Raw genomic sequence first — 24536 nt, forward strand, 5'->3', positions numbered from 1 at the left:
TATGTCAGGCTTGCTACGGGTCCCGGCGGCCTTAAGCCGATCTGGATCCTAGCGCCGGTAGCGGTCCGATTTTCGGGTCGTTACAGAATGGTATTAGAGCCCTAGGTTCATAGGATCGGACCTAGAGTGTCGGGCTCATAGATGTTCTAGAAGGTCAAGCACAATAGGAAGGTCATGTCCACTAGGATAGGATGTTGAGTCCTGTCTTGCATGATGATGTGAAATGCCATGACTTTATGCATGTGCATTAATGATATGCTATGATATGAATGATGTATATGTGATGAGGGTTCATGTGTGCCCACATGAACCATATGATGCTAATGTTTGTATGATGTGTACTGTTTTCAGAAAACAGGATGAGAGGAACTCGTCGATCTGTGCGATTGACTGGAGTGCCACCTGAGGATGAGGGCACGAGCGCCCGTCCTCCTACATTGCCTAGGGCAATGTCTTGTAGAGCCAACATAGAGAGAGTGTCAAGGGACCCTAGAAGGTCTTTTGATGCTAGCAGAAGGGGGACAGATAGAGGAGGAAGTTCTTCAGATGTGAGGGAGGTTACAGGAGAGGATCAGAGGAGGGATGGGAACTTGGATGTGAGCATGGAGGAAGAAGGGACAGGGGAGTCTCAGGGAGGCGTTCAGGCCTCGGGGTATGGTTTTCCACCCCATTATCCACCCTTCCCACAGGGTTCAGGGTATCCGATGGGAGGTACATCGGATTTCTCCAGCTTTAACCCCTACCCTACCTACATGCCCTATCCACCTTTCTATCCACCCTACACACAGTACCCAGCTTATCCACCCTCACCCTTCTATCCAAACCCGGCAAACCCCACCTCGGGGAATGCTGCACCTCCACCTCCACCACCTACAGAACCAGCAGCCCCAGTTACTCAACCTCCTAGACCTAGCTCAACAGATGGGAGCAAGGTAAAGATGACAGATTACCTCAAGCTGGATGCTCCCAAATACAAGTCAGGGGATGACCCCTTCGAGTATCTGAGAGTAGTGAAGACAATAACTGATGAGCTAGGGGCAAGTGACAGCAGGGCCATTCAGATGGCAGGGTTCACTTTAAAGTGCAAGAAGGCACGGGAATGGTTCAAGTGTTATGTGGACCCGAGACTAGACGGTATGACATGGGAAGAATTTGCGAATGAGTTCGCTGGATGGGCTTTTCCAGAAAGTTCTAGAGAACTGAAGATGATTGAGTTTGAGCAACTGAGGCAGTCAGAGCACATGGGTGTAGAGGAGTTCATAGATAAATTCTTGGAGCTATTGCCTTTTTCAGGGCAAGCTCTAGACTCAGACTCGAAGAAAGCCAAGAAATATGTTATGAAGCTGCATTCCAGGTACTCCTCGTTGGTTCAGTCAGCTGAGAGAGAAAGTTTCCACACTGTGGTGGATATGGCTCAAAGAATGGAAGCAAGTGCTATAGTTGAGGGGTCAGTGAAGCAGTCAGTGACCCAGTCTTCAGGGGTTAAGACCCCAGGCAGAGGAGGACCAGGTTTCTCCTCTCAGAGCTCAGGTAAGAAGAGGTGGGATAGTACCACCAGGAAGCCGAAGAAGAATAAGTTTTGGAACAAGTTGAAATCCGGTCTGGGATTTGGCGGTGGCTCGAGCTCAGGCTCAGATGGTACAGAATGCCAGAGATGTGGAAGACCGCACAGGGGAGTGTGTCGAGCTGGGACTAATGCACTATTGCCTGACTGAACAGTCCTGGCAATTTTCATCAACTCAGGGTCCTCATGCTGTCTCTGAGCTATCTGCTCCAGAAATACAGGTGTCACTCTCATCTGTGCGATCAATACACCTGTACCAGACAACTCTAACTGTAATCCTTCTTCTAAGAGCCTATAAAGCTCCATCACGATTGGTCTCCGCTCTGCTGCTATATGGGATAAACTGCCTAGTGACTTCCGGCTTAGGGCGTCTGCCACAACATTCGCCTTACCCGGATGATACTGGATCTTACAATCATAATCACTGAGCAATTCAACCCACCTTCTCTGCCGCAAATTCAGCTCTCTCTGACTTAAGATGTACTGTAAACTCTTGTGATCGGTGAAGATCTCACATTTCACTCCGTAGAGGTAATGCCGCCACATCTTAAGTGCAACGATAACTGCTGCCATCTCGAGGTCATGGGTGGGGTAATTTAACTCGTGCTTCTTCAACTGTCTAGAAGCATAAGCTATTACCCTATCACTCTGCATCAAAACACAACCCAATCCCACTCGAGACGCATCACAGAACACTGTGAAATCCTCATTACTCACAGGCAGAGCTAACACTGGTGCTGTGGTCAATCGTCTCTTGAGCTCTTCAAAGCTCTCTTCACACTGGTCTAACCAGACAAACTTCTGGTTCTTCTGAGTCAATTTGGTCATAGGAGCCGCTATCTTTGAGAAGTTCTGAACAAACCTCCTGTAATAACCTGCCAGTCCCAGAAAACTTTTAATCTTAGTCACTGTAGTGGGTCTGGGCCAGCTAGCTACAGCCTCTATCTTCTTGGGATCTACCTCAATACCCTCTGCTGATACCACATGTCCCAAGAAGGCAATGCTCCTCAACCAAAACTCACACTTCGAGAACTTGGCATATAAACCATGCTCTCTCAGTGTCTGCAGAACTATCCTCAGATGCTGGGCATGCTCCTCTGCATCTCTGGAATACACTAAGATATCATCGATGAACACAATGACAAAGTGATCCAGAAACTCACTGAATACCCTGTTCATGAGATCCATAAATGCTGCAGGGGCGTTAGTCAACCCGAACGGCATCACTAAGAACTCATAATGCCCATATCTAGTCCTGAAAGCTGTCTTAGGCACATCTGCCTCTCTGACTCTCAACTGATGATACCCAGATCGCAGATCTATTTTAGAAAAACAACCTGCTCCAGCTAGCTGGTCAAATAGATCATCAATCCTAGGTAGAGGATACCTATTCTTGGTAGTGACCTTGTTCAACTGTCTGTAGTCGATACAAAGTCTGAGGGATCCATCCTTCTTTCTGACAAAGAGCACTGGAGCACCCCAAGGTGAGGTACTGGGGCGGATGAAACCCTTATCTACCAAGTCCTGCAACTGTTCTTTTAACTCTTTTAACTCTGCTGGCGCCATCCTGTAGGGAGGAATAGAGATAGGTCTGGTATCAGGCAGCAATTCAATTTCAAACTCTCTCTCCCTACCGGGTGGTAGTCCTGGAAGTTCGTCTGGAAACACATCGAGAAACTCTCGGACCACTGGTACTGTAGCTGGTTCCCTCACCTGACTGTCTAGCTCTCTCACATGAGCTAGAAACCCCTGACAACCCCTCCTAAGCAAACGACGAGCCTGAAGGGCTGAAATCATACCTCTGGGTGTACCTCTCCTGTCTCCTCTGAAGACACACTCTGACCCATCCTGGTCTCTGAGACTCACTATCTTCTCTCTACAGTCCAAAGTAGCACTATATGCAGATAGCCAATCCATCCCTAGAATGACATCAAAATCTGTCAAATCTAGAACGACAAGGTCAGCTGGAAGGCATCTACCCTCTATGAACACTGGACTGAAACGACAGACTGACACTGCCACTGATGGGTCACATCTAGGTCCACTGACCCAGAGAGGATACTCTAACTCAAAACTGATCAAACCCAATCTCTCTATGGCTCTCGAAGCAATAAAGGAATGAGAAGCACTGGGGTCCATCAAAGCATACACATCTGAACACCCAATGATGAGATTACCTGACACCACTGTGTTCGACGTGTTAGCCTCCTCCTGTGTCACAGTGAAAATCCGTGCTGGGGCTACTGGATTTCCACCTCGGGAACCTGCTGCTGAAGTAGAGGCTGCCCCTCTCCCTCTACCTCTGCCACTGCTCTGAGGCATGACTGAAGCTGCTGGCCGAACAACTGGCTGTACCACACTGCCTGAACTCATCTGCTGGGATGGTGCAAAAGTCATCTGCGGACAATCTCGAGCAATATGCCCTTCCTGTCCACATCGAAAACAAGCTGTAGATCCCAACCGACAAACTCCTCCATGTGGTTTTCCACATCGTCTGCATACTGGAGCTGTGCCAGAGCTTGAGCCACTACCTATTCCCAGACCTGACTTGACTTTACTCCAGAACTTGCTCTTTTTTCCTTTTGCTCTATCCCATCTCTTACTGCCTGGAGTGGGGGCTTTAGAACCCGAAGCCTGTGCCTTTGACTGTTTCTGAATATTGGCACTAGCTTCCATTTTCCTGGCTGCGTCTACTATCGTATGGAAACTCTCCTTTTCTGCTGGAAGAATCAAGGAAGAATACCTAGGATGCAGTCTCATAGTATATCTCCTTGCCTTCTTCTGATCAGTATCATAGGCTTGACCCACATACTGAAGCAAATCCAGGAACTTATCTGTGAATTCATCAACGCTCATCTCATCTGTTTGTCGCAACTGTTCGAACTCTATTACTTTCATCTCTCTAGAACTGTCAGGAAAAGCCCACCGTGCAAACTCATTGGCGAACTCTCCCCAAGACATACTGGTCATCCTGGGTTCCATATAATTCTTGAACCATTCTCTGGCCTTTTTACATTTAAGTGTAAACCCTGCCATCTCAATGGCTCTACTATCATCAGCTCCCAACTCACTGGTTATCATCCTAACTGATCTGAGGTATTCAAATGGATCATCTCCCGTGTTATACTTAGGAGCATCCAATTTCAAGTACTCCGTCATTTGTACCTTACCTCCAGATGAGCTAGGTTGATGTCTGTCAACAACAGGGGCTACTGGTTCTGGTGGTGGTACTGGGTCATTTGGTTCTGGGTGTGCTGCACTTGGATGGGTAGGGGAAGCTGAATACATAGGGTATGGTGGATAATAAGGAGGATACGGCATATATGGCATGTAAGGGGGATATGGGATAAAACTAGAGTACTCCGACATACCTCCCATCGGATACTCTGGGTCCTGCGGAAAGGCTGGATAGCTAAAACCTGAGGCCTGAGCGCCTCCCTGCGACTCTCCCATACCTTCCTCAAATCTGCCTATACCCATGCTATCATCTCTCGACTGGTCAATCTCCATAGCCTCCCTCCTTTCCTCTGATCTTCCTCCCCTAGCTGTACCTCTTCTGCTCTCGTCTACAGACCTTCTAGGGTCTATTGATGTACCTTCCCTGCTAGATCTCTGAGACCTTGCCCTGGGCAATGCAGGAGGACGAGCAGCTGGTCTCTCACTCTCTGGTGGGACTCCAGTCAATCGAGCTGATCGACGAGTTCCTCTCATCTTTACTCTGGAAACACAACATATAATGTAGCACTTTAGCACATAAACAGCACATATCAGTAATACACATGCAAAACTCATGGCAGATCATCACAGATAGGACTCAAGACCCTATCCTAGTGGACATGATTTCCTATTGTGCTTGACCACTTCTAACCTGTATGAGCCCAACACTATCTCTATCGGTCCGATCATGTGAACCTAGGGCTTTGATACCAATCTGTAACGACCCCAAAATGGACCGTCACCGGCGCTAGGATTCAGGTCGGCTTAAGGCCGCCAGAACCCGTAGCAAGCCTGCTATACTCTCTGTGTACCTGTAAAACTCATACATGATCATACATTTTCTGTGAAAATAAAAACTCTTTTCTGAACCAAGGCTTAACCTGTGCATGCACTATCTCTGTACTCTGTACTCATGTACTCTGTACTCTGTACTCTGTACCCCTGACTAGAGCTTACTCTAGATGGGTTAACTCATACCTGTTAAGCTTGGTTTTCACATACAGGAAAACATATACATACACAGATCATGTATAAAACATACATCACTAGGTCAAGCACATGTCTAACTGTATACACAACTCGTACATTTCTTTAATATTACATGTCCACTCTAAGCTATTACAAATCTCTTTACTCTTCCTGTACTCTGCTGGACTGTCCCTGTACACTGTACACTGAACCTGCAAAACTGGGGTTAAGGGAGTGGGATGAGCTCTATAGCCCAGTGAGTAGAACAGTAAAACATCTCAGTAAAATATGATCTCATGAAATGCACCATAGCACAAACAAGCCACATCAAGAGTAAACCTGTCACCACATAGTCCCAGTAACTCTGTGCCAGGGCGTAGAATCGAGCACCTAGTCTTCCTGTCATATATGTATATGTGTATATAACACCTCTGTACTTACCATTGCCAGGGCGTAGTCAAAGGCTCCTGGACTTTGCTATACCTGCTAGGGCGTAGTCAAAGGCTTCTGAACTTCTCTATACCTGCCAGGGCGTAGTCAAAGGCTCCTGGACTTCCTATCTGAGACTATTGGATCATTCAACATTTACTCACAGCACCAAATAACGATGCAATGCAACATAGTCGTGGATACTAATGCAATCAACCTATGGCATAATCATGATGCATGAGATATGCTAAAACATTCCATTGTGCAAGTAAAAGAGTTAAGTTTAGTTCCACTCACCTCGGGCTAACTGGACTGACTCTGCAGGCTTTGGAGCAGAACTCACTGCTGCTCTCTCTGGTTCCTCTGGTCTGTACCTATACAGATAGACTGAAATGAGGGACCAAATTAGCTTATGACCACTTCTATTAAACTCCCCAAGAATCCCCTTAAACTCACTCTAACATCCATGCAAAGCATGCAAAGGAAAGCTGGACAGAACACTTTCGGCGGCAGGTTCGGCGGCTGAAAGTCCTCTCCAGAGACGAAACTCAAGCACCTTCGGAGGCTGAACTTCCACTTTCGGCTGCCGAACCCTTTCGGAGGCAAGCTTCGGAGGCCAAAAGGCACTCCAGAGACGAAAGTCTCAAACCTTCGGCGGCCGAACTTCCCTCCAGAGCCGAAAGTCCAAAAGCTCGGGGGCAAGCTTGGGCAGCCGAAGCCACCTCCTCACACCTCTTCAGGGGTTTGGCGGCCGAATGTACCTTCGGCTGCCGAACCTGAGTTCATCAGCAGGGCAGAAACTTGCCCTGCCTCTCGCCAAATGCACCAAACTCCCCTCCAACTTCACACCACACTTCCTCAACTTGCATACACTCATGTATATGCTCAAAGGGGTCAAAACTACCTTAAAACCCCAAAAACACAACACAAACAACACAAACACAAGCTCTATGCACAAAATCATCAAAACCTTACACAAAACCCTATCCATGCACCTCTCTCTCTAAACCCCATAAAACCTTCAGAAAACATACAAACAAGCTCAGGATCTTCACTTACCTTGTGAAAACAAGTAGATGAATGATCATCACATGGAGTTTTGGAGCAACTCTCCTTCAAACTCTCCAAACTTCACAACTTTGAGTTTTTAGCTTAAAACCTTCAAAGATCATAAAAACTAATCAAATCTTTGCATGATTTAATGAAAACATGAAGAAATACTCACAAAGGACAGAGTTTCACCTCAGCAAGTGAAAGAAACGGTGCTCTACCGCTTCAACCGACTGAGGGCCATTTATAGGTGGCTGGCCAGACCACCTTCGGCGGCCACACGTGAAACCGAAAGCCATGCATGTTCGGCGGCCGAACCTCAACTTTGGCGGCCGAACCTGGCTTTTCTGCCTTGGTTCATTTCACTCAAAAACTCATTTCCTTATATTTAAAACGTAATGAACATCTCAAAACATGTGAGAAAAACAGAAATCAAACCCTACGAGAGACCTTCGACATCAGAACCTCCATCGGAAAGTAGAATTCCGATGCCGGACTCGAGCCGGGTATTACAACTTCCCTCCTTGCTTTCACGAATGTTGCCACTACTCTTGCTCTATACTCCTGCTTTTGTCCCTTTTCTGAAACTTAGTCAAGGACTCGGCAATGAAAATGGCAATGGCAAGATCTTGGGCTCCACGCCTTCCAATTTCAAGCCTCGCCTAATGCTGCAACCCATCCATAAAAGCAAAGAGAGCTTCACTATCAGGATAGTCAAGGATTTTGAGAATTACCTCAGTGAACTCCTTCACATACTCTTGAATAGTCCCACGTTGAGTAAGCCTCCTCAACCTTGCACATGCTTCGTCAGCAGCATTCACATGGTAGAACTGTTTCTTCAATTCTTTCTTAAAATCTTTCCATGTTGCTAAACTGCAAATGCCCTTCTTGATGTCAGCCTGCCTTATTATCCACCAAACCATGGCAATATCAGCTAAGAATAGTCGAGCATGATTGATTTTCCTGGCATCCTCCATGATCCCCAGTCCTTTGAAGTACTGCTCTAAGCTCCACAGGAAATTATTAATGTCATTGGCATTGTGCATCCCATTGAACGCGTTTGGCTTAGGCACCTCCACACGTGCCGTAGGAGCCCCCAAAATGGATGATGTCCCTGCCATGCCGCCTTGGACCACCACGGAGAGCATCAAGGCCATTTGCTCCTCGAGCTCCTTTATCTTCCCTATCATCCTGTCTATTTCCGCTCTTAGGAACTGTTTCTCCTCCCTTATAGCAGCATTGTCTTCGGAGTGGACATGCCTGAGCAACTCCGTCTCACTCACTAGCTTCTAGACGGCAGAATCGAGGGTACCTTGCATCTCCTCACTTAACTCTTCCATCCCATAACCGAGTTCCTCAATGCGGGTGTCAATCTCCTTGAATTTCTCCTCCTCCTCGATCAACACTAGCTTCACCTTCACAAGATGGGTTCTTATGTCTCCGAGCTCCTCTCTAGCTCTTGTAGGCTCTCTGGACTTGCCCCTACCTTTCCTCTTTCCGCCACTGTGTTCTTCAAACATGGGAGCAGTGCCTCCACCAATAACCTCGCTTGGATCCGACATTATCACCCAAAGAGTAAACCAATGCTCTAATACCACTTTTCACGGAGTAAGTGAGTCAATATCCGAACGTTACTCCTACCGTGCAGTCTTAGTTCTACGAACTAAGTTCATCCTTACCAATAGCTCAAAACAAAAGCAATTGGGTGATTGTGGCGACAAAAGCTTGATTATGGAGAAAGGATTATTGGATAAACACAAAGGAGAATTATGATGGAAGGAAGAAAATTGTATTGCTTAAGAATGTACTTTACAAGGCTTCACTATCTCTCTAAGTATCTCTCTTATCTCTTTTGTGTCTCTTGTGTCTCTCTTTCTTATGTCTACAAATGAATCCATAGGTGGCTATTTATAGGCATCTCACCTCCTCAATATGCAGTGGAGATGCATTCTCTAATGTGTGGCTAGAAATCTCCATCTAGAACTTTCAGGGACTAAAATATAATTTCTCATCCTAGGGAGAACTTTGGATATGGTGGTCAAGATGCTCGTGGGACCCACATGGCTGGAGTGAACCTATTGTCCAGCAGGTTTCTAGAAGCTTTTGGGCTAATCTGGCTGCTTGCTGGCTATTTTGGGCAAAATTGGTCAATTTTGGGCCATTCTGGAACCTCCAGCGGCCAACCAGACTTCTCGGGCGAGTTCCCGCGTGCCCCAGGTGCTTCTGGAAGCTTCACGCACCCTGTCTGCATACTCGAACCTCGTCTGGCGCAGCTTCACAAGCCAACCAGCGTTTGCCCCGCAGCTTCCCTCGTGCGCCCACTTGTGCTCCCTACGCGCTAGCTCTGCGCGTATGCCTTGCGCGCTCCACAACACTCCTGCGACGTATAGCACAGGCCCTTCCGTAGTTGCTGCTACCAACACTCATAAGCTCTCCACTGGGTTATTGCCACAGTTTTTTCTTCTCAAGATTGTTTTAGATTTTTGAGAGAAATGGAAAAAATCGTGACAATATTCATACCGGTATTTTTGCCTGCAGTCTTTTTTTTTATTTATTAGACTGAGTCTTGAGACTGGACACCATCCCATCATCAATTAACCTTGACAAGAGTCTCAATCTTAACACTTGTAGTGTTCATTTTCACTTGAGTGAGCCCTGGATTTTAACTCAGCCATAAGTTAGCCTAGAGTTTGGCACTATCTCCGCTGTTATCGCGTTTAGATAGGTGCCGTCGAGTTTAGCACAAATTTCAAAAGAGGGGAATCTTGAAAGATGGATGTGGAAAATGAGGAATTTTGGATTGAATTGAACCAGAGGTAGATGAACCTAGTCATAATGGAGGAGAAAAGTAGAAATAGAGGAGAAGAAATAAACTTTCCTATCTCATATGGGCATTATAGTAAAAGAAAAACTTCAGTCAACCAAAAATTAACAACAAGCTGCCCTTATAGGGTAAACTACAGTTTAGTCCCTCTAGTTTAATGAAATGTTTACTTTAGTCCCTGTATTTTTAAAAACCTACAATTTAATCTTTCACATTTAAAAAAACTACCAAATAGTCCCTACCGTCAAATTTTCAGTTAACCTTCTATTTATTTTAATGAAAATTACTAAACTACCCTTTAAGTAAAAAAACTCAACCAAACAGTATTCACTCCATCCCACTACCTCCCCTTCCCAATCCTCTCCTTCTCCTTCTTCTTCTCCTCATCCTTCTTCTTCTTAGTTGCGGCTGCTCTTACTCGCTTATCTGCTCTATTTTATTCTCATCATTGTTCTTCTTCTCTCTTCAGATTTATCCATATTCGTATAATCACCACTACCATCTCGCCCAATTGAATGAAATCAAACACAGAAGAAGAAGAAGGATGAGGAGAGAAGGAAGAAACTTTTCAGATTTACCCATATTCGTATAATCACCACTACCATCTCGCCCAATTGCATAAAATCAAACACAGAAGAAGAAGAAGAAGGATGAGGAGAGAAGGAAGAAGCTCTTCAGATTTACCCATATTCGTATAATCACCACTACCATCTCGCCCAATTGCATGAAATCAAACACAGAAGAAGAATAAGGATGAGGAGAGAAGGAAGAAGAGGATCGGGAAAAGAAGGAGAAAGGAAGAAGAGGATCGGGAAGGAGAGATAGTGAGATGGGCTGATTTGGAAGTGAAAAATAGTGTTTGATTGATTTTTTTTTATTTAAAGGGTAATTTAGTCATTTTCATTAAAATAAATGAAAGGTTAACCGAAAATTTGACGGTAGAGACTATTTTGCAGTTTTTTTAAATGTGAAAGATTAAATTGTAGGTTTTTAAAAACATAGGGATTAAAGTAAACATTTCATTAAACTAGAGGGACTAAACTGTAGTTTATCCTATTATTAATAGAGGATTAATTTCCCAAAAAAACTTAAATTTTAAGATTTCACTTTGCTTACATGTCATTCCACATAAGTGCAAGAGAGAAAACGTCAGGAATTTCAATTTGACAGATTAGAAATTAGTAAAAAGGTTAAGATGATCTTCAAGCTAATTTTTTTATCACGTGTAGTACTGGGTACATAATTTTAACAAAATTATCGTCTTGATAATTGAAGAAAATAGTAACACATACACTCTAATACATGTTCATATATACAATTATGAGTTTATTTATTTTCTAGTATCAGTATAACGTTCGTAGCGCGAATTACATAACCAGAGTCTAAAGATTCTTTATTTAGAGAAATCAATTGCTCCAAAATAATTTGGAAGTTTTGCCTTTGGTACGCACAATCACACTTTTCCCATCTCTTTTTGTTTACAATTTCTTTTTTCTTTTCTGTAAACCTTTCCTCCATGGCCTACAGTTGTGTTATTCTTTTGTAATTTTTACAAATAAGGGACTGTGAATCGCAATGAGATCACAAGGCCAATAAATACAAGCAATATCAGCATGTCTTGCACTACTTGCTTGTTATACTTCTTTCACATCATGCACACTTCCTGCTGGGGAAACTGAACGGGAGGATTTAGGGGCAACTCCCTCCAGATATTCAAGGAAATCCATCACTACAGGATCGGTCCAAGGAGCACCAAGCGGAGCTTCACTACCTGCAACCCACCCTAGATGGCCACCCTTGGGCGTCACTATCAGCAAACAATTCGGATTTACCTGGGACAAGCAATACACTTCATCAAAATGGATAAAGAGAGTGCATGATGTACTTATTTCAATCCATTCTATAGGGGAATGTCCAATTAATTAGGAAAGAGCCATATGAAAGGAACTTTAGATTGCCACCACAGTGACAAATATGGGAAAAATAAGCTATTCAGAAGGTAATATAATGATACAGGATAAGCAAATATGTGTTTCACGACTTGAGAATAGAAAGCACCCTGCATGTACCTTGATAGCGTCACGAGGAATTCCACTAGCAGGAGCAATTGGATCATTGGCAGCCTACAAGAGAATGAGATGTCTTTAGTTAGCCCAACTGATACAATATATATGCTAACCATAAACCACATAAAAATATTTCACAAGAATGAAAATTCTCACTTTCAAAGACAAAAGTAGTTAATATATATCAAATCATGAAATGAACATTTACTTGAGCTTCACTTAATCTCAAAATTATCACTTGTATTTTATTTTTAAATCATATTTTCTAATTTATTATGATATTTCAGAATACTCGTATTTTGAATGAACAGCATCTTGAAGCCAGAACATTTGATGAATTTCAATATCTTGGACCACCTATTTGGAGAAAAGGCAGTTCTAACATTGGACCAATGCACATCCATTCTCAAAGTAATTGATATAGAGACAAGGCTACTATATTATTAAGCAGATTAATCATTCCCTCCAGATGATAAAGCTTCAACCTGAGGAACACTACCAGACTTAAAGGTGGTTCACCAACCCTATTATCTTTAAATATTTTATACAGCCAGGTTTTCTATCAAAGTTTGTGTAGGAGAAACAATGTATTAAATTATCAATCACATCAATCCTTTACATAGAGACAGTTTATAAGGACAATTAGAAAAGTTCTCTCTAGAAAGTAAATTAAAATCATTCCCAGGACACTTCAAGAAATTTGGGGGAGAAAATCAATACATTTTCCTAATACGAGGTAGCTTAATAAGCCCCTCAGAAAAAAAAAATTCACCATGAGATGACAAAGCAGTTTAATCAGCAATAATTCTTATGCAAAAAAAAAAAATCAGTTTGAGGCTCAGGAAGATGTCTACCTGGATACAGAGCAAGGGTCTGCAAACATCACTTATAGCATGTGAACTGCTTGAATTAGAATAGTAGTCATCCACCGACTTGAATCCAAATGAAACTGCCAATTCTCATAAAAGAGTGCTTAGTTTGATGGCGTATAAATACGAAACTCACCGTAAAAGAGAAAAATAAAAAAGAAGGATATCGGTTCCCAACCACGTACCACGCGTTAATCCTTGATCAAAATCCCTAACAGATTTGGCGTTGGCAACCGATGGGATGTCATACTCACCATCCAACTCTTCAAAAAGAAGTGCATGCCTATACAAGCAATAGATTATGTTATTCTCTCTCCCTCTTAAAAAAAAAAACTGAAACTAAAGAAATTTATCAAAGGATTACTTCTGGAAAATTCTACAGAGAGCCCTTGTAAGAGCTTTGTCATAAACAATGTTAAAGCCCTTACGGAAATCCTTATCTGCAATGACCAAATCGAAGGGATTACACAAGGACACGGCACCTGCTAGGGGACACGCTAGAGATTCCTGAAATAAACAATACAGTTGTATCAAACAGAGAGAAGTGCAGCTAAAATGAATGGAAAAGAGATCTAATACACAAGTGTTTAATTTTAAGTACCACTAGAAAAAGAAATTAAGGTATTTAAAATTGAACTCAACCTCAATAGTCCAATTATACCAAATATACAATCTAAGACACTACTCCACCATTCTTGGCCCTTTCGATTAAAATTTCTTCATAGATTAAAATGGAAAATGAATTTCTGTTAAATATAAGACCAGTCAATCCAGTTCAACAACCTCAAGCTTAGATCTTCGCTTGGCGTCAGATGCTTGAACTTATGCATAAATAAGAGAAGAAAATCATTCTAATAATGGATTGTTGGACAGGTTTAGCAAGCAATTGTATCCGTGGGTTAAACAGTTGAACAGAAATTAACAAAATGCTTTGGCAAATGGTATACACCGTATACTTTAGCATGAATCAATATAGAACAAAAATTAAGATTTTCATACGTGAACCTGCAAGTAATTGCAAGTGAGGTTCATGGGTTCAACGTTAAACCGGAAATAAGGAGGAAAAAAGATGTTTACATATTCAGTATCCTCACAACATGGAAGAAACCATAAAAAGAACCAAATAAAGAAGTGGATATTAAGGATTATATCATACCTCGCCCAAATAATTGACAAGAATGTTGGCACCAAGAGACCAACCAACAGCATAGATATGAGCATTTGGATATCTAGAGGTAACAACTGCCACTACTTCACGCATATCTCCTAGAAACGAAGCCGAATAGAACTGCATTATCAGTTTATGAAACCAGTTTAAAACGATCACAATTCACACATTTCGGTTTTTAATGGTAATCTGCAAATATCAAATTAAGTAAATTATGATGAATGTACCTGGGGAGTGGTGACTGGGCTATCTCCACAGCCTCTGCTATTAAAAACGACGACGCGCCATCCTTTGCTTCTGGCTTTAACTAACAAATGCTTGACATATGAATCCTCGCTCCCTCCGGTTAAACCTGGCTGGAAATTCAAGCACCAAATTAAACTAATTTTCAGAATTCTCCAAATAAGTACATTAGTATTGCTATCACAAGTGCATAAAAAGCGTACGAACCAGCAAAATGAGAACAGGAGAATCAGGCGGCAACCGCCGGCTGTCTCCAACTACCCAATCGAGAGCAATGGAGCCAGAGTCCTTGGTACGGATACACTCTCGCTTGTAACGTACGTAGGGGGTGACTCGTAGGAACGAGGCGAAAATGGTCTCGAAGTGGGGGTTTTGGCCGACGAGAGGGAAGGGATTGTAGGGACGGTTTAAAGTCTTCAAGGCCGGAAGAAAAGCGACACTTCCACCGCCAATGACGTCGAGTGAAGGATGTGGAGTTTTGTCGTCGGCCATTTGGATGGTGGCAGCGCCGTTGTGGGCGGCGGGAATCAGGTGGGACGAGAGAGGAATGCGACGGAAGGGGAAGAGAGGATAAAATGCGGCGTAGGATGCTCCAGCCATATATTAGGCGAAGGCTTAGGATGGCAAACGAAAAGAGTGGCTGTGGCTGTGGCCTCCGAGTGGACAGTTGGAATGTAATTCTAATAATTGACCATCCAATTATTGGGTTTACTTTCTCTATATTTATAGTTTTATTGACTTTTTGTTTTTTTTTGGTCTAAAGTTTTATTGACTTGATAGGTAGCATAGCTCGCTCTTATTTGTCAATTATTTTAAATTTATATTTTTTTTATACAAATTATTATCATTAAAATTGCTAAAATTTTAATGTATTTTGTCACGGTTTCAGATTTTAGCAATCGTCTGGAACCGTGCGGCACTTGACTTGAACAAGTCAGCCTTACGAATCACCCAATATCCTGTGAACATGAATACCCTGATTAGTCAAGGTTATATAAACGAACAACGAAACCAACAGACAGCATTCCATCAGAAGTCTCACAGTAGGCACAAAAGATAAGAACTGAATATAGAAATTCACAAACAGGCTACTTATTTTATTCTAGGGGCAAAATAGTAATTATACATTATCATCAACGCACTTGTTACAATAATTCTCACCTCCCTTATAGACAGGGGATGGTCTACAAGGAGTGAAGGCACAACTCAGGATATCCGTAGGCCTACGGTAGCCAACTGGGCCCAGCCCCAGCTGTTGGCCAATGTAATACCCGGCTAGACTCCGGTATCGGAATTCCTACCGTCCGGTGGAATTTAGATGTCGGAAACCTCTAGAAGGGTAAAAGCATGTTTTCATAAAATGTTTTCATGTATTTTAATGGTTTTAAGTAAAAAGGATTTTGAGTTTTGTATGAAAAAGACCAAGGAGACATTTCCAAGTTCGGCCGCCGAACATTGGATGGTTTTGGAGGGCAAGTTAGGCTTCCAAAAATTTCAAAGATTCGGCCGCCGAACATGCATGAGATGTGGAGGCACGTTCGGCTGCTGAAAGGTAGTCTGGCAGCCCCTATATAAGAGCTCCATGGCCGAAACGGGTGAGGTTTTCTCCCCATTTTCGGCCACGGTGAGTTCATGCTCTCCTAAGGTTGTTTCCAATGCTTTTCCTTCCGATCTTTCATGTTTTAACAAGTTTTATGTCGATTTGAAGGTATTTGAGCAAAAGAACAAGTTTTTGAGCTTGGAGACCCAAGGAGTTAAATATCTCCCAACTCCAAGTTAGATCGCCTCTACTCTCGATCTTCAAGAGGTAAGAGTCGATCTCTAGCTTATGATGTGTTTTAAACAAGTTTTATGCAAGTTTATGGAGTAGAAATGCATGTTTAGGTTGTTTTGAGTTTATGGGTTTAATGTGTGTTTATGAGTAATGTGGGTATGTTTGATGTGTTGTAGTTGGGGTTTAGGCTAGTTTGAGACCCCTATGAACTTGTATGCTTGATTGTGTATGATTGGGAGTGTTGTAGAATAGGTTTATGCATGTTTGAAAGGTTTGGGAGGCGTTTGTGTATGTTGGAGCTGAGTTTCTGCCACTTTGGAGAAACTCAGGTTCGGCCGCCGAAGGAACTTTCGGTCGCCGAACCCGCTTGTGGAGGCAGCCTTCGGCTGCCGAAGCCTGTCCCCGAAAGAGCACTTTCGTCTCTGGAGGGCAGTTTCGGCCGCCGAAAGTGCCACCGAACATGCATGAGTTTCGTCTCTGTCTGGGAGTTTCGGCCGTCGAAGGTGCCGCCGAACCTGCCTGACTTTCTGCTCTGGAGGGACTTTCGGCCGCCGAACCTACTGCCGAAAGTGCCCTGTCCAGCCCTCCTTTGCATGTTTTTCTATGATTGTTTCATGATGTTCTAGGGGGTTTTGGAGAGTAGTTTAGAGTTATATTCATGTATGTTTGGTCCCTCATTTGAGTCCACCTGTGTAGGTTCGGACCCGAGGAACCGAGGACCCCAGCAGTGAGTCAGCTGCTCCAGTGTCTGGTCAGAGCTATCCAGAGGTGAGTGGAATAACTCATTACGTTTTAAAGCAAATAATGGACATTTTAGCATGATTCATGCATCATTAATGCCATGAGATATACTAGGTTGCCTGCATTAGAATTCACGAATATATTGCATTGCATATTTTGTTGTTGATGTGGATGAATGTTGGATGATCCATAGCCCTCGACCTATGATGTGACGTTATGGAATAAAAGACCAGTGGGACCCATTCTACGTCCGCTGGCACTATGTAAGAGAAAGACCAGGACCCATTCTACGTTCTGGTACATTGGAATGTTATGTTATGCTATGTAAGAGAAAGACTAGGACCCATTCTACGTTCTGGCACTATTGGATATGTAGAGGGCTATTAGTGACAAGTTCATCCTTGATGTGATATGTTTGTGATGTGATGCATTCCATGAAAACATGAAATCTTAATATAATATTTTTTATTATTCTGTTCACTGGGCTTTATAGCTCACCCCTCTCCCTTGACCCCCAGGTTTGCAGGTACAGGGTAGACCAGGAAGTCAGCAGGAGTAGAGTTATGTTATTGTATTAGTTAGAAGTGGACATGAATATGATGTAATGTATTAGTACAGTATAGAAATGTAATGTAATGATGTTCTTAAGGATAGAGTGGTGCTTGACCATAGTATGTTGTAATCCCTTCATGAGTACATGATCTTCTTATTGATAGTTATGTTTAACCAAACTTGATGCATGTTATGTCACCCCATTGGAGCATTGATGAGGACTTCAAGGTGGGTTAATGTTCATGATTATGTATAGTGCATGCACAGGTTGAGTTTGGTTGATGGATGAAAAAGAAAAGTTTAAAATTTTTATGTATGTTGTTGATCATGTATGGGATTAAACAGGTTCACAGGATGTATGTTAGGCTTGCTACGGGTCCCGGCGGCCTTAAGTCGATCTGGACCCTAGCGCCGGTAGCGGTCCGATTTCCGGGTCGTTACAGAGTGGTATCAGAGCCCTAGGTTCATGTGTTTCCACATGAACCATATGATGTTGATGTTTTTAGTGTTGTGTACTGTTTTTCAGAAAACAGGATGAGAGAAACTCGTCGATCTGCACGATTGACTGGAGTACCACCCCAGGATGAAGGCACTGATGCCCGTCCTCCTGCATTGCCTAAGGCAATGTCATGTAGATCAAGCAGAGAAAGAGTGTCAAGGGACCCTAGAAGGTCTTTTGATGCTAGCAGAAGGGGGACAGATAGAGGAGGAAGTTCTTCAGATGTGAGGGAGGTTATGGAAGAGGATCAGAGGAGGGATGGGAATCTGGATGTTAGCATGTCAGAAGAAGGGACAGGGGAGTCACAGGGAGGCACTCAGGCCTCGGGGTATGGTTTTCCACCCCATTATCCACCCTTCCCATAGGGTTCAGGGTATCCGATGGGAGGCACATCGGATTACTCCAGCTTTAACCCCTACCCTACCTACATGCCTTATCCACCTTTCTATCCACCTTACCCACAGTACCCAGCTTATCCACCCTCACCCTTCTATCCTAACCCAGCAAACCCCACTTCGGGGAATGCTGCACCCCCACCTCCACCACCTACAGAACCAGCAGCCCCAGTTGCTCAACCTTCTAGACCTAGCTCAGCCGGTGGGAGCAAGGTGAAGATGACAGACTACCTTAAGCTGGATGCTCCCAAATACAAGTCAGGGGACGATCCCTTTGAGTACCTGAGGGTAGTGAAGACGATAACTGATGAGCTAGGGGCAGATGACAGCAGGGCCATTCAGATGGCAGGGTTCACTTTAAAGTGCAAAAAGGCACGGGAATGGTTCAAGTGTTATGTGGACCCAAGACTAGACGGCATGACATGGGAGGAATTTGCAAATGAGTTTGCTGGATGGGCTTTTCCAGATAGTTCCAGAGAACTGAAGATGATTGAGTTTGAACAGCTGAGGCAGACAGAACACATGAGTGTAGAAGAGTACACGGATAAATTCTTGGAGCTATTGCCTTTTTCAGGGCAAGCTCTAGATACAGATTCGAAGAAAGCTAAGAGATATGTTATGAAACTGCATTCTAGGTACTCCTCTTTGATTCAGTCAGTTGAGAGGGAAAGTTTCCACACTGTGGTGGATATGGCTCGAAGGATGGAGGCTAGTGCTATAATTGAGGGGTCAGTGAAGGAGTCAGTGACCCAGTCTTCAGGAGTTAAGACCCCAGGCAGAGGAGGGCCAGGTCCCTCTTCTCAGAGCTCAGGTAGCAAGAAGTGGAGTAACACCACCAAGAAGCCGAAGAAGAACAAGTTCTGGAGTAAGTTGAAATCTGGTCTGGGATTAGGCGGTGGCTCAAGCTCAGGCTCAGATGGTACAGAATGCCTAAGGTGTGGGAAGCCACACAAGGGAGTGTGTCGGGCTGGGACTAATGCATGCTTCAGATGTGGACAAGAGGGACACATGGCTCGAGAGTGTCCTAGAGCACCTTTTATAGGCTAGCCCCAGCAGACAGCTTCTGGTAGTGTGGCACAGCCAGCAGCTCCAGCCACAACTCAGGGCGGTGGCAGAGGTAGAGGGAGAGGGGCAGCCTCTTCTTCTGGTTCCCGAGGTGAAGGTCCATTAGCTCCAGCCAGGATCTTCTCCATGACACAGCAGGAGGCTAACACATCCAACACCGTGGTGTCAGGTAATCTCATCATTGGGTGTTCTGATGTGTATGCATTAATGGACCCGGGTGCATCTCATTCTTTTATTGCTCCGAGAGCCGTTGAGAGGTTGGGTCTGATGGTCTCTGGGTTAGAGTGTCCCCTATGGGTCAGTGGACCCAAGTGTGACCCGTCAGTGGCAGAGTCAGTCTGTCAGTACAGTCCAGTTTTTGTTGAGGGAAGATGCCTTTCTGCCGACCTTGTGGTTCTAGATTTGACAGATTTTGACATCATTCTAGGGATGGATTGGCTATCTACCCATGGTGCTACCTTGGACTGCAGAGACAAGGTAGTCAGGTTCAGAGATCAGAACGGGTCAGAGGTCGTCTTCAGAGGAGACAAGAGGGGTACACCTAGAGGTCTGATATCAGCTCTTCAGGCTCGTAGGTTGCTTAGGAAGGGATGTCAGGGGTATTTGGCTCATGTGAGAGAGCTAGATAGTCAAGTCAGGGAGCCAGCCTCAGTGCCAGTTGTCAGAGAATTTCATGATGTTTTTCCAGAGGAGCTTCCAGGACTACCACCTGCTAGGGAGATAGAGTTTGAAATCGAATTGATGCCTGGAACTAGACCGATCTCTATTTCTCCCTACAGGATGGCACCAGCAGAATTGAAGGAGCTTAAGGAGCAGTTGCAAGATCTGGTAGATAAGGGCTTCATCCGACCGAGTACCTCACCTTGAGGTGCTCCAGGGCTTTTTGTGAAAAAGAAGGATGGATCCCTCAGACTTTGTATCGACTACAGGCAGTTGAACAAGGTCACTACTAAGAATAAGTACCCATTGCCAAGGATCGACGATCTATTTGACCAGCTAGCCAGAGCAGGTTGTTTCTCCAAAATAAATCTGAGATCGGGGTACCATCAGCTAAGGATAAGAGAGGAAGATGTGCCAAAGACAGCTTTCAGGACCAGATATGGGCATTATGAGTTCCTTGTGATGCCGTTCGGGTTAACTAATGCCCCTGCAGCATTCATGGGTCTCATGAACATAGTATTTAGCCAATACCTGGATCACTTTATTATTGTCTTCATAGATGATATCTTAGTGTATTCCAGGAATGCAGAGGAGCATGCCCATCATCTGAGGTTAGTTCTACAGACCTTGAGGGAACATGGCTTGTATGCCAAGTTCTCCAAGTGTGAGTTCTGGCTGAGGAGCATCTCTTTCTTAGGGCATGTGGTGTCAGAAAACGGAATAGAGGTGGACCCCAAGAAAGTGAAAGCTGTAGCTAACTGGCCTAGACCCACCACAGTAACAGAGATCAAGAGCTTCTTGGGTTTGGCAGGTTACTACAGGAGGTTCGTTCAGGACTTCTCCAAGATAGCAGCTCCTATGACCAGATTGACTAAGAAGAACCAGAGGTTCGTGTGGACCGACCAGTGTGAAGAGAGCTTTGAGGAGCTCAAGAAGAGGTTGACTTCAGCACCAGTGTTAGCCCTGCCATCTAGTAATGAAGACTTCTCAGTGTATTGTAATGCGTCCCGTGTGGGACTGGGTTGTGTGCTAATGCAGAATGAAAGGGTGATTGCTTATGCTTCTAGGCAGCTGAAGAAGCACGAGTTTAATTACCCTACACATGACCTAGAGATGGCAGCGGTAATCTTTGCACTCAAGATGTGGAGGCATTACCTTTATGGGGTAAAATGTGAGATCTTCACAGATCATAAGAGCCTGCAGTACATCCTGAGTCAGAGGGAGCTGAATTTGAGACAGAGAAGATGGGTAGAACTGCTTAGTGACTATGATTGCAAAATACAGTACCATCCGGGTAAGGTGAACGTTGTGGCGGATGCCTTAAGCCGGAAATCACTTGGCAGTTTATCCCACATATCAGCAGAGAGGAGGCCGGTGGTGAAGGAGTTTTACAAGCTCATTAACGAAGGTCTACAGTTGGAGTTGTTTGGTACAGGTGCTTTGATTGCCTAGATGAGAGTGGCACCCGTGTTTCTGGAGCAGGTGGCTCAGAAACAGCATGAGGACCTAGAGTTAGTGAAGATTGCCAGGACTGTTCAGTCAGGCAAAGATAGTGAGTTCAGATTCGACAGCAAGGGGATCCTCCGCTATGGGAGCAGACTATGTGTACCAGATGACATAGGGCTAAAGGGAGACATTATGAGAGAGGCTCATAATGCAAGATACAGCGTTCACCCCGGAGCCACCAAAATGTATCAAGATTTGAAGAAGGTCTATTGGTGGCCAGCTATGAAGAGAGAAGTGGCACAGTTCGTGACAGCCTGCGAAGTGTGTAACGACCCCAAAATGGACCGTCACCGGTGCTAGGATTCAGGTCGGCTTAAGGCCGCCAGAACCCGTAGTAAGCCTGCTATACTCTCTGTGTACCTGTAAAACTCATACATGATCATACATTTTCTGTGAAAATAAAACTCTTTTCTGAACCAAGGCTTAACCTGTGCATGCACTATCTCTGTACTCTGTACTCTGTACTCTGTATGTAATACCCGGCTAGACTCTGGTATCGGAATTCCTACCGTCCGGTGGAATCTCGAATGTCGGAGACCTCTAGAAGGGTAAAACCATGTTTTCATGAAATGTTTTAATGTTTTGATGATTTTAAGTAAAGAGGAAATGAGTTTTTGAATAAAAACACCCTTGGAGGAAACTCAGGTTCGGCCGCCGAAACTCAAAGTTCGGCCGCCAAACATGCATGCATTTCGGGTGAGCCTTAGGCCCCCGAAGGCATAAGTGAGGGAAGCCCAGGTTCGGCCGCCGAACCTCAAGTTCGGTCGCCGAACATGGCATGCATGCGGAGGCACGTTCGGCTCCCGAATGTGGCCTGGCCAACCACTATAAAAGAGCCCCTTAGCCGAAATGGGCGAGCTTTCTCCCCATTTTCGGCCAAGGTGAGCCCTTCCGCCGTTCCTCACCAACTTTGAGTTCTTTCCTTCAAATCTTTCACCATTTTCACTAGTTTTCACTTTATTTTGAAGATTTTCGAGTTTAAAGAGAGTTTTGGAGCTTTGAGGTTCAAGAACTCAAATCTCTCCCATCTCCGAGCTAGGGTCGTCTTCCTCTCGATCTACAAGAGGTAAGGGCCGATCTTGAGCTCACTACATGTTTTTAACAAGTTTTAAGTTGATTCTTAAAGTAGAAATGCATGTGTAGGGTTTTATGAGTTTTTGGGTTTATGTTGGTTTATGGACAATGTATGTTGGATTTGTGTTGCTTGATGTGTTGTAGTTGGGGTTTAAGGTAGTTTGAGACCCCTAGGAACTTGTATGCATGTTTTGGTTGAGCTAAATGCATGATGGTATGAGTTGGAGGCATTTGTGCATGTTTGAACCAAGTTTCTGCCCTTTGGGAGAAACCAGGTTCGGCAGCCGAAAGGACTTTCGGCCGCCGAACCCTCTTGTGGAAGCAGCCTTCGGCTGCCGAAGCTTGCCCCCGAAAGGAGACTTTCGTCTCTGTCTAGGAGTTTCGGCCGCCGAAAGTGCCGTTGAACATGCACGAGTTTCGCCTCTGTCTGGGAGTTTCGGCCGCCGAAGGTGCCACCGAACCTGCCTGACTTTCAGCTCTGGAGGGACTTTCGGCCACCGAACCTGCCGCCGAAAGTGCCCTGTCCAGCCTTCCTTTGCATGTTTTTGCATGATTGTTTTGAGGTGTTTTAGGGGGTTTTCGGGGGATGTTTTTAGAGTTATGTTCTAGTTGTTTGGTCCCTCATTTGAGTCCACCTGTGTAGGTTCAGACCCGAGGAACCGAGGACCCCAGCAGTGAGTTAGCTGCTTCAATTTTTTTCAGAGCTAGCCAAGAGGTGAGTAGAATAAACCTTTATGTTTTTAAAGCAAATGAATTATACAGTCGAGCATGTTCATGCATCATGAATGCCATGTGATGAATTAGGTTGTTTGCATTAGAATTCACGAATATGATGCATTGCATTTATGATGTCGATGTGGATTGGTTATTGAATGACCCTTTAGTCCTCATATGGTATGATGATGTTACGGCATGATATAGTATGGAAGTCCAGGTTGTACCCATTCTACGTCCCTAGCACTATGTAAGAGAAAGTCCAGGTTGTACCCATTCTACGTCCCTGGCACATTGGTATGTATGATATGTTATGTTAAGAGAAAGACCGGTTGTACCCATTCTATGTCCCGGCACTTTGGAATGTAGAGGACTATTGGTGACAATACCATCCGAGATGTGATTTGTTGTGATGTGTTGCATTACATGATGGCATGAGATTTTAAATGTTGATTTCTATTATTCTGCTCACTGGGCTCTAGTAGCTCACCCCTTTTCCCTAATCCCCCAGGATTGCAGGTACGGGCTAGACAGAGAAGTCAAGAAGAGTAATGAAGTCTTAAGTATGTAATAGTTAGAGTGTGGACATGACAAATTGTATAATGATGTATAGATATGTAATGTTATAATATTGAGGTTAGAAGTGTGCTTGACCATAGTATATTGTAATCCCTTTTTAATACATGATCTTAATGTTTATAGATGACTATGTTTAGCCAACTCAACACATGTTATGCCACCCATTGGGGGCATTGATGAGATCCCACTGAGGGGTCAAGTTTATGATTATGACTATGTTCAGTGCATGCACATGTTGAGTTTGGTGTATGATAGAATGTATGAAAGGAAAGTTTTAAATTTTTATGTATGTTGTTGATCATGTATGGGATTTACCAGGTTCACAGGATGCATGTTAGGCTTGCTACGGGTCCCGGCGGCCTTAAGCCGACCTGGATCCTAGCGCCGGTAGCGGTCCGATTTTCGGGTCGTTCCAGAATGGTATCAGAGCCCTAGGTTCATATGGTCGGACCTAGAGTGTCGGGCTCATAGAGGTTATAGAAGGTCAAGCACAATAGGAAGATCATGTCCACTAGGATAGGATGTGGAGTCCTGTCTTGCATGATGATGTGAAATGCCATGATTATATGCATGTGCATT

General features: G+C 44.2%; 1 protein-coding gene across 1 annotated transcript; it reads right to left on the reverse strand.

Annotated features, from left to right (window-relative positions):
* Positions 1 to 11419: 11419 nt before the first annotated feature.
* On the reverse strand, positions 11420 to 15082 carry LOC110605410 (embryogenesis-associated protein EMB8). Its single transcript, XM_021743991.2, has 8 exons — positions 14606 to 15082; positions 14383 to 14511; positions 14144 to 14275; positions 13352 to 13494; positions 13173 to 13270; positions 12973 to 13067; positions 12122 to 12175; positions 11420 to 11884 (listed from the first exon to the last, which is right to left on the reverse strand). The coding sequence occupies exons 1-8, from the start codon at positions 14996 to 14998 to the stop codon at positions 11687 to 11689; spliced, it is 1242 nt and encodes a 413-aa protein (XP_021599683.1). The 5' UTR covers positions 14999 to 15082; the 3' UTR covers positions 11420 to 11686.
* Between the last annotated feature and the right edge of the window lie 9454 nt (positions 15083 to 24536).

Source organism: Manihot esculenta, chromosome 2 (assembly GCF_001659605.2).
Source record: "Manihot esculenta cultivar AM560-2 chromosome 2, M.esculenta_v8, whole genome shotgun sequence".
NCBI classification, from domain to species: domain Eukaryota; kingdom Viridiplantae; phylum Streptophyta; class Magnoliopsida; order Malpighiales; family Euphorbiaceae; genus Manihot; species Manihot esculenta.